We start from the raw sequence: 11,418 nt of genomic DNA on the forward strand, positions 1-11,418 counted from the left end.
AACGGGGTCGTACGTGTTGTTTGTCTGCAAAAAATATCCGAGAATACAAGCATAGTTAGAATAACGAAGAATACCAAATAAAGAAGTAATAACAGGCAGTGTAACTAGCCATGATAAAGTTAATAGAATCAAGTCACAGGTTAGGGAATCTAACTCCTATGGAGTCACACCTGGGTCTCCCCATTTGACTGGGCAATGAGGACTGTTGTACCACATTTCAGAGGCAATCAGGTAGTCGTCCTTCATGCCTTTATTGGATTTGGGAAGGCAGGATATGAGCCTCACAACGCTAGACCTGGATTTGAGGTAATATCCTACATCTTTAAGTTTGTGACACTCGTACATATAGACGACGTCGTGCCATGTGAGATTCAAACCCATTTGCTCATTTAGAGCATCGACACAACCTAAAACTCTAAACACGTTGGGTGTGCATTGATCTAGGCATAGTTTATGGTTACAGAGGTATTCACTGGTTACATTTTTCATGGGAAGTGTCATCCCACCCTCTAAAAAGGCGATGATGGGAATAACAACTTCTCCTTCTTTCCTATCGTTGGCTATGGCTTCAGGAGAACAATATCTCAAACCTACATCTTGGGGGATATGGTATTTGGCCCTAAAACCCTCCATACCGGCATCGGTATTTACTAAGCACTTGAATCTACCCATTTGGAAGAGGCAAGAGTGAAAATTAGAGAGAGGAAGGAGGTAATTGATGGCCGAGGACAGTAGTCGAGGAGAAATGAACTTAAAAAATGGAGAACTTACGGGATATAGGTAGACGATGCTTCGCGAACTTCTTGAGAGGAGAGGGAGTAGAAACTTTTGAGATTTGATTGATTTCTGAAGTGAGAGTTTGAGTTTCGGTTTCCTGGGTATTTTGGCGTGTGGGAGGCGACATTGAAAAGGAAGTTATCCCGCTTAAATTTTAAGAGAGAATCCGAGTCGTTGGGTGCACATCAAACCGTTGGACGTGGGGGACAGGCTGTTACCTGCATCATTTAATGCGTGTGTGGTGGATTTCGAAGCGTCAGAAACGATTCAAAAGTAGTGAAGTGACCCTTTCACGTGTGACAATTCACAAGGCATGTGAAAGCTGCGGCGCTGGTTCAAAACTCCATTTTTTCTCCTCGGATGGGGAGAAAAATAAAGTTTTAAGGGGCTATTGTGGGGGTAGAATGATTAGAACAAGTATTTAGGATTTGGGCCCGGTATTGGTGGTATAAGCCTGTCCGAGAAGATTCTTGGAGGCCCACAAGTTTGGTCCTGCTAGAAGAGCGTGATGAGGATGTCCGAGGAAAAGCATCTCCTCGGATGAGTTCAATAGTGATTGCACGACACGTCGTGATGTTTAGGAGGAGAATTCTAGAAGGTTATGTGGGTAAGGATGTGTTTTGTAGAGTCCTAAAGAGGAGGAACGTATGAAAAATATCAAGGGAAAAGCTGTTGCCATCGCATTAAAGACCCTGCACCTACCTCTCTGGCCACATTAATGGGAAAATGACCTCTGAATAGTGTAGATCAGCCTTCTAGCTATTGTTTGAAGACTTCTAGAGGGAGGTGGATGAGACAAGCATCTAATAGGGTAAGTTTTTGCTACACGTAGAGGATGAAGGAAAGAAGATGAATGATATATATAAAAAAAAAAAAAAAAAAGGCATAAAGGAGGGAGGAGGACGAGAAATAAGGAAAGAAAGAACGGACTGTATACTGGATCTTCAATTTTAGTCTATTGTTCAAGGAAAGTATATCTATATAAAACTTCCTCGGCTTACGTCCGATGAGGATTTTTGAATGTTTTTATCTTTTGATTGTGTGTGAAGTGGCAATCTAGCCCTCTATCTGTAGTCCAACATTTATAAGACCTAGGTTTCAAGTCCACCCTCTATAAATTTGATTGTATAAGGCCATTTAGGCCTGAACCCATCTCGTGTTTGGGTCCAGGTATAAATTGTGCGCTTACAGATAGTATATAAAAAAAAAAGTTAAAAAAAAAACTATTTTTAGTCAACGTTAGGGCCAGCCCTAGGCTTAGGCCAATTAGGTCATTGCCTAGGGCCCCCTTATTAGAGAAGGCCCCAAATTTGCCTAGGGCCCCTTATATAAAAATATTTTTGGGAGATATTAAAACGTTTTAGTTTACTTCTTTTTTCACTATTAAGAAGGCTCAAAAAATTAAGTAATGCTAGAAATAGAGATAAGACAAATTTAAATGAATAGATCTTATAAATAGACATGTTATTAATCACAAGTAATTCAAATAGAAAAATGTTAAAAATACTATAAATTTTACTACATAAATTTTATTTATTTAATTGTTTTATACAAGATAAAAATTCTATTATAGCCTAATCTAAGTGTATATATGTGCGAAACTCTCTTCTAGAGATTTAAATCTCGGCCATTACCCCTTACACTCCACAAGAACTTATACTTGTGGAGTGATCACTCCACCAATGGTGCATGGTGGTCTCCATAACTTTTATTATTTGATGCAACAATGAATATGATAGGTGGATTTCAACAAGCTATCGAATGCATTTTTTAATGAATATTTGTGATTGGTGATATATTTTTGTTATTCTCATGTTGTAAATTTTATAATATTTCTAGTATTTTTGTAAGTCTCATGTCATTGATCACATTCATTACAACACTAGTTTGTAGTAATTTTTTTTTATAACTTTAGCATTTTCTATAAAAAAAATCATATTAAAAAGTAAAAAGAATGGATTTTAAAAAAATTATTATACAAAAAGCTAGTTAAATATTATTTAAGTGATAGCATAAAAGTCCCATTTAAAGATTTAGCCTTAGGCCTCCAAAACGCTTGGGCCGGCCCTAGTCAACGTAAAAAGTATGACTTATTTTTAGAGATTGTTTTTCACTAATTTTTTTTAGAAAACAACTCTATCTCACAGTAAGCTAAATAAAGGAAGTTAGGAGATTGTTTTTCAACTTATTTAAGGTTGCTATCAAACGTAGGAAAATAAGATAATTTTATAGAAAATGCTTTTTAAAAAATGACTTAAAAAAAAAAAAATCATCGTTCAAACAAACAGAGCGCGATATACAAACTTCTAACCACACATGATCCCAATCCATCCTGTTTTACCACTCTAGTTTTTAATTGCAAGCCATTGCTTGTCAATAATTCCCAAATTATAATGAAACACATATATTAAGAAACCAAAAGATATTCAGCAAAGAATATCCTCCAAATTCAAGTACCTTAATCGAACTAGGAGACTCGTTGTTTTGGGTCCTCAATTCATTAGATAAGATTTCTACAAAATTTGCTAATCGAGTGTCCCAAGAAGCAATAGGACTAGAAAACTCCTTACTTAATATAAATGAGTGGAAAAATTATGGAAATAAAAAATTCAAGTGAGACTTGAACTATTCATGTGAAAGATAGCTGAACAGATAGTCCCAACTACGTTAGTGATTGAAAAGATGACCGATATACGTACATCGTAGATGAGAAGGAATGCATATTCTTTGAGGTGGAGGAAGAAACTCCAGAACATGCATCTATCGATTGATTGCTTAGTAGCAAAGTTATTTGGGCCAACTCTCTCTCCGTGGACCGGTCCTAAAGATTATTTGATATGCAATTCAATTTCATCTCTGATTGGGTAAGTTTGTTTGGGGATACAATGAGAACAGAATTAGATGCTCCCAAAACAAAGAAAAATAAGAAAGCTTCTTATTATTCGCAACAGTATGTTGTGATTTAGTATGAATGACAAGAAATTGCATCGTGAGGCGACCAAAAGGGAAGTAAGTAACTGATGTTTTACATTTTTATTTTTATTTTTTTACAAAATAGAATTCTACTCTAGCTTAATTTAAGTGTATATGTATGTGACGCTCCCTCCTAAAGACTTGAACCCCAGCCCTTACCCCTACACCCCATAAGCACTTATACTTATGAAGTGACAATCGCATCAAAGGTATGCGATGCTACTGATGTTTTACTCTTAATTAGGCAAATTAATGAATAAAATATAGGATGATGATTAAACTTCCTAGGATTTTGTAGATTTGATTGATGGATATGGAATCCACATCTTTCCCATTTTTTGAAAGTTAACTTTAATGCAACCATCAATGACTATACAACAACAGTTGAAATTTGAAACAAATCACAAGGGAGAAATCATCTTTGTTTGGACTGGACACATCTAAAGCTAATAGATCCTCTGATTAAGAAAAGCCAAAGCATCCTTCTTAATTTGCAGTAGGAAATTAAAGTCAGACTTAGCCTGGGGTATTAATTTGTGATGCGCCATAAATATGATCCAACCACTTCAAAATTCTTCAACTTCTTCCTATCGAGCTATTGAAAACATTATTATTATTTTTTTATACAAGATAAAATTTCTAATCTAACATAATCTAAGTATATATGCGTATAAAACTTCTTCTTGGAAACTTGAATTCTGGCCTTTGCCCCCACACCCTACACCCCACAAGTATTTATACTTGTAAAATGATCACCACACTAAGGCTACGTGATGATGAAAATTTTACCATTAAAACTTAATTGTTATTGAAATAAAATTTTGAACAATCATACATTTATTTTTGTTGTCCATGCAATGCAAGATGGTCTCTTTTGTGTGACTGAGAGAAATATCTCTCAATCTCTTCTATTCCTGATTTTTGCGTATAAAATGGAGAAAGAGATGGATTAAGTAATCATTCGTTGTCTTGTAGCTTGTTGTTTCACCTTTGTTCTTTTCGAATTTAAAGTAAAAAGAAAAGAAATATGTAGGAGTATTTTGACTACTTATTATGGGACACCCAACAAAAGTCCACTACTAGATTTATGTAATAATTATTCAAAAAAAAAAAAAAAACGAAAGGGATGGTCCATATTAAAGGCGCGTGCGATTCCTACCTCCTTTTGAGAGAATTATAGTATTGTACTAGTCCCATAGGAATAGGGAATAGGTGATTGGAGAAGTATTTAAATTCTTTTTTTTTTTTTTTTAATCTTTCTATAAAAAAATCATTATTTTTATCCATTTCTATCTTTTTCCTTTATTTATTTTTATATATATCAGAAAAAAAAAAACTTTGAAAAAGAAAGAAAAAAAAGAAAGAAAGAAAGAAAGTGTGTGAATGTGAATGCCAAAAATTGACCAAAACCAGTGGAAAAGGTGAATTAGGTAAAGGGGCGTTGTTTGTGGCTATTGCTATTAGCTAGCCAATCTCGTGCCTGTGCCTGTTCCTGTTCCTGTGCCTGTATTACTATTTTGTATTGGATCTCAAAACCTTGACGGATTTTTGAATCTCAATCTCAATCTCAAGAGACAGACTGACATCAAACACGGCATCATCGTCATCAGACAACACAAACAAAGTTTCCCTCTTTCCCACCCAAAAATGAAACCCAAAATAACAAAGGTTCGATTTTAACCTTAAAGATCTCAAATTTTCCTTCACGTATTCTTATGTTGATTGATTAATTGGATTTGGATTTGGATTGTGGAGCTTCCTATCCTATTAAATCTAAAATTGAATAAATAGGTAACTGCTGGTTCAAAGTTCTTGTTTTTAAGGGAGGGGTACGTGGAAGGTAACAGTCGTTGAGCTCAACGTTCATTCTTCTACTTTTTTGAGGTGGGGTTTCCTCATTCTCTGCCAATTTTTATTTCTGCAAAGTTGGGGATCTTTGTTTTTCCAGAGGAAGCCAGTTTTTTTTTTTTTGAGCTCAATTAAGAGGATTTTTCAACTTTGTATTGTTGGGGATGAAAAATGAAAATCGTATGTACTGCAATACAATTTCTTTTTGTGTCTGAACCCAGTTAATGCCATAGCGAACTGATTTATTAGAGAAAGGCAGTTTTTCTCTTGGTTTGGCTTTCTGGGGTTCAATTAATTTTGTAGAGAATACAGTTTCTGAGGAAAATAAGATAGAATCAAAGAAAATGCATGCCCGGCATCGAAGTCCTGGAAATGGGTATAGGTCTAATTCCATGGGAATGGGTATGGCTTCATCTAGGATTTCCCCTGAAGGTTCAGTTAGGGGTCATGGGTTTTATGGCTCTGAATTCCGGAACTTCAATCGAGGTTTTGGCCGTGGCCAAGGCCACCCAAAATCATTTCCATCACCTCATACGCAGGCCCAGCCGCCGCCACCACCGCCGCCGCCACCACTGCCACCTCGCAGAGGTGACATTTTCATGGAAGCAGGGCGGCTTGCAGCTGAGTATTTAGTTACTCAAGGATTGCTGCCTCCAAGCGCTCTTTCTGTTAAGTGGCAGAATGGTACTTTGAAGAAGCCGATGGGGGAGTTTCAAGAGGGAGATGGTTTTCACCTTCAACCGGAGGGCCGAGCATCCGCCCTTTCTCGTTTAGGGAGTGCTGCTTCTGATGTTGGGATGGGTAGGAGAAAATTTGGGGATGATTTTACTCCCAAAGGCAGGAGAAGAGCAACATCTTTTCGGGGTTATGGCTCGGATTATAGCCGAGAGTATAGGAGAAGTGGCTCTTGGGCTGATAGTAGAACAAAGTCGTCTGCTGATGTTGATGGTGATGATGACACTGCTTCTGGACACTACCAAGAGGAGCAACAAGTTGGTAGAGATGTTACTAATGGAGTGCAGATGTCAACTCCAAGTGACTTAGCACCCAAAAATGAGGATGCCGGTGATTCAGAATATGAGTTTGACAAATACCAGTTCCAAGATGATACAAGCTCAAAAGCAAGTTCTTCTGGTGCCGGGAAAGATCTCCAGCATGAGAATAATGGGGAATTCTCCAGGAGTTCTGATGATTCCAAGAATGTTAGTGCGGGAATTGGGGAGGAAAATGATGGCAATAGTATTGATGAAGCTGACAAACAGAGTGCCAAACAAGATTTAACCATCCAGGATAATGTTGTGGAGGGCAATCCCTCAGACAAGAACAGCAGTACTGATTTACTAACACTTTGCAAATTTGCCAAGGTGCCCACAAGAACTCGCTCTGCATTGACACATAGGATCCCAAGGGTTGATACAGTTCCCAAGACTGAGTTGTCTATTGCTTTTGATATGCAGCCTCCAACGGGATCTGAAACCTTAGTTGAAGATGCCTCCTTAGGTGATGCATCTTCAAATAAAATTCATGATTCTAAGAGTCTTGACTCTGAAGTTTCTAAAGCTCAGTTCCTCCAGTCTGCTGAAAATTTGGCCGAATTAGATTCTGCAGATAATATTGAGCAGGGTAAATTTGCAACTCAATCTTTCCCAGATGGAGCTTCTATGCATGACAGTGGGCAAGAATTGAGTCAGGGACTGGCTGGTTTTGCAAGTTCTAGTTCAATTGCTAAGGAAAGAGGTGAAAAACGTGCTTTAGAAGATAGTGATACGAGGGAGGAAACGAAAAAACCAAGAGATTGGATTCCCTCTCTTGTAACAAAGGGTGATGAGTATTTTCACCTTTCTAATTCAAGTGTGAAGAAAGAGAGCTTGCCGGAAGATGAGGCTACACCTAGCGAGAGCATGATTGTGATTATTGATCATGAGAACTTGAAGAATGATTCTCAGTTCCCGAATGCTGGGGCTGAACAGTGTATTGACTATGCACAAGAGAAGCAGCTTTTTCCTAGTTCATACAAAATCTGTGATCTAAATCTCATGGGAAATCCTGACACAAACGAGAATCATGATAATGATCCTATGCATATCTACGACCCTATTTCCAGAAACAGAAAAGAAGTGGCACCGGTTGATGTTGACTTATCAATGAGTAATTCCAAGGTGTCTGGTGGATATAGTAGACATGTCACTGATGGCAAAGAGATTGAAGTCATTGATTTAGAAAATGATTCTACCACTGACGATAAGACCTTCCATAACACAGAGAGAAAGTAAGTTTCAGTATGCTCTTTTCATGATGATATTATAGAAGTCATCAACTTATAATCAAAAGTGATTGCACAGACTTGCCCCTTGCATCATTTCTAGTTTGCCTTTCCTCCCTACTGCTCTTAAGCTCTTTTTAGCAGGCACATCAGAGCTGATTGTTTTTGTAGATTCTTTATTTGCTTCTATACATTGCTCTTATTGATTTAAGGTTTTTGAAATGTACAGGACTGAAACTGCATATACGGGCCTTGAGGGCTTTTCTAATAATGCACAGAATACCAATGATATTCCTGATGTTCAGGATGGTTATGGGCTTATGATCTCCGAGTTGCTTGGAGGTGATTTTCCAAATTGTTCTTCAGTACCAGGTGACATTAGTTCAATGCACAATGGGATGGGCCTTCCTAATGGAGAGGTACTACCACTAACTGATGATAATTGGTTATACATTTAAAATTTATTTGTAGTATACAAACCAGGTAGCTTTATGGTTTACCTGTCCCCATTTGATGGGTTTAGGTTATGTGGTTTGATTTTAATGTATAGTTATGCATCTGCCTTAATAATATTGATTAACAACTTACATTCTTTTATTGATTGTTTCAGGGGTCTCTTGCCGATGATGATTCCATATATATGTCCCTGGGAGAAATACCATTAAGTATGCCAGATATTTAATTTCATGGTTTGTTTCTTATAAATCTAGAGTTTCTATGGTTGATGTGCTTTTTTGGCAGAAAACAAAATTCTGCCAAAAGGTGGTACCTAACTTTTGACAGCTATGGCCCTAGTTGAATTTTGGAATGACAAAAGGGAAAGGAAAATGTTTGAAAGTTTGCTTCCTTCTCTGGCATTTTGATCATTTTTCTTTCCAATCTGTTGTATTTTCTGAGATCCAAATGGATGCAATAGGTTTCATGGAAATGTGTTCCTTTTCTTTCATGCCACACACAATCTCTGATATGCTGCATGCAATAAGTAGAAGGTATATATGGTTTTCAGGGTTGTGTTAACCATGTATTTACCAAAAGCATGTTAAATAGAAAACCTGAGACTTTGCACATAACATAAATTCTCCTCCATTGTCTATAAGGCATTTGATAGCTTGTAAGAAAACTTGGCCTCATTATGGAATTTCCTCCTTCCATATTTCTGGGATGGAGTGTGAGGTCTTCGGTTCAAGATACACTAAGCGTATGCGTAATTTATCAACTTAAAAAAAAAACAAAAAAGATATGTTTGTCCCAAATATCTTATCTTCAGTTTTACTGGATCCTAGGAAAGACATTGAAAAAGTAAATTTGGAAGAGGAAACATTTTGGTTTATTTAGCTGGGAAACATCTTTATATAGTGTAAAATCTTGCCTCTGGTTCTTCATCTCCACTAAAATTCTCTTGTGGGATGGGATGAAGCATTTGCAATTGCACCTATGATTTAATTTGAGTTCCAAGAAAATGTTACAAAAGAGATTGATTGGAAAAAACCATAAAATCATCACGTAAAACTTAAAGTTCCAAGTTGAAGGGTACTAGTGTCAACTAATTGATTGGCTGTAAAAATTTGTAAGTAACTGCCTTAATAGAAAGGATTTTTAGTCTTTGGTAGCTACCAGAATTTTTTCATAGGGAGAGGGATGTTAAATTAAATGTACCATGAAAGTGCTAAATCATTGAGTTATCTTATTTAAAATTTAGCTGGTAAAATGCATGGCTGGGGGTGTTAGAGAGGTTGGGAACACTACTTTCACCTTGTGGATTCCAATTTTCAGATGTAGCACAGACTTTGAATAATTTGGATATTTGTAACTTGGAAAGCTGTACTGATATATGACTTGCTGTGAGTTTATTTGCATTTATCATATACTGTCAGGTTGTGGAGTCTTGTACTCTTATTGTAGGTATTGTAAGCCATTTAAATTGTATTTTACTCTCATTATATTCATGTAACTTGCTGTTGAGACATGAACAGTAAATATGCTTTTTTTTTGGTGAACAAAGTTTTCTGCTTTCTTCTGAACCCTTTTTGGTCAAACTGTAGGCTTTTTGCCAGCCTGGGAGCAGCCACCACAACAGGGGTATGAGAAGCCCTTCTGATCCAGCTGACTCAGATCTCCTCAGGAAATACGACTTGGTACGCTTAGTATTGATTGCTGGGATCATTAGCTCTATCAAAATGCAACTGTTTGCTTCTTCTTCATTTAAGTGTTGCCATTAGATGTCGTCTTCTAGTAGGGATTTTACAGATGCCAAATGCTTGTGTTCAATTTGGCTGTACTTCATTGTGTATCAGAAAAGTTAAATCTTGTTTCTTAGAAAAGTTGTTAAAGCTACATCTTTTACTTGTCTGCCTCACTTACCCTGCATTCAGATATAACATGAACAGATTAGATTATCATAGATGTAATGTTAAGACAACACATTAGATTATAATCTACTTTTACTCTTAGTATAGTCGACAATTGGACATTGCTTCAATGATTAGAGAACTTTTTCGTTTTCTAAGTTGTGGGATTGTGACCCTTCAAAAGTCACATAATTAGTCCTTTCACACTAAATTTGCTGATTTTTATGCAAATTTTTTGGATCCTGTAGGGCTTTGACACATCTTACTCCTTATATTGAGTTGTAATGGAACATGTATCATATCAACTCCTTGTTTATTCCATGATAGGCTGTGATTATTAAATTGGCCTTAAAATGAATGACATTTGGTCATTATGTTTTGAATTACTATGGGGAGAAATTTTTTTTTTGATAAGTTTTATGAGGTGAAATTTTTTCTGAGAACAATTGCTTGAGGGTTTCAAAAGCTTTGATTGCAATTTAATTTCCATTAGAGTTTCCAATATGCTAATGTCTTAAGTGATTTCATTTCCATTTTAAACACCTGGGAGTTATAGAATCATTTGGTGATGTGTTTCTTCGTTTAGTACTTGTCTAGATAGAATTTTATATTTTATTTTTTCCAAATAGATACAAAGGGAGGGAGCTTTGAACCCTAGATATCTCCATTGAAAACATTAGGAAGTGCCAGTTAAGTTGCAAGCTCTTGACATACCTAGATAGATTCTAAGATATCTTTGGAGAGATACGACCCTTTTATGGTGTTTAAGATGGGCACACATCTATACTATATATAATAGTAGAAGTGTTGCATTTAATTTTACAAAACTCCCATTGCACCACATCATCAATACTTTTTCCTAGCAATTTTCCCCTTCTTCTTTTGTGTGGCAATATATGGCTTCTCAAAAGTCTATCCCTTTTGATGCCTGATTTAGTTTTCTCCTTCATAACTCTAACCTTTCCTTTCCTCATTTTTTATTCTTCTTCCCCCCCCCCCCCTGCGGCGGTTATTTATCGCTAACTTTATTCTTCCTGCAATTTTTCCTCTTCCATTTTAATTTCCATATAAATTTCTTAATACTACCCTTTTTGCATCTCTTTCTCCTATTCATTCCACGTATTGCCAGCAACCCAAAAAAAAAGTTCAACACTCGCTCTATTTCTTCGATTTTGTTTCTGTTTTGAAGGATTTTGTATTGCTCCTATA

General features: G+C 36.5%; 1 protein-coding gene across 2 annotated transcripts; it reads left to right on the forward strand.

Annotated features, from left to right (window-relative positions):
- The first annotated feature begins 5,244 nt into the window (after nucleotides 1-5,244).
- LOC142639295 (uncharacterized protein At4g26450) lies at nucleotides 5,245-10,324 on the forward strand. Of its 2 annotated transcripts, none has more exons than XM_075813498.1 (4): nucleotides 5,245-7,867; nucleotides 8,091-8,280; nucleotides 8,472-8,550; nucleotides 9,904-10,324. In XM_075813498.1, exons 1-3 carry the CDS (start codon nucleotides 5,943-5,945, stop codon nucleotides 8,541-8,543), a joined length of 2,187 nt encoding a protein of 728 aa, XP_075669613.1. In that variant the 5' UTR covers nucleotides 5,245-5,942; the 3' UTR covers nucleotides 8,544-8,550; nucleotides 9,904-10,324. The 2 variants fall into 2 exon arrangements, with proteins under 2 accessions (XP_075669613.1, XP_075669612.1); XM_075813497.1 differs by having other exon boundaries at nucleotides 8,472-8,526.
- Nucleotides 10,325-11,418: the final 1,094 nt, after the last annotated feature.

This window comes from Castanea sativa, chromosome 6 (assembly GCF_040712315.1).
Source record: "Castanea sativa cultivar Marrone di Chiusa Pesio chromosome 6, ASM4071231v1".
NCBI lineage: Eukaryota > Viridiplantae > Streptophyta > Magnoliopsida > Fagales > Fagaceae > Castanea > Castanea sativa.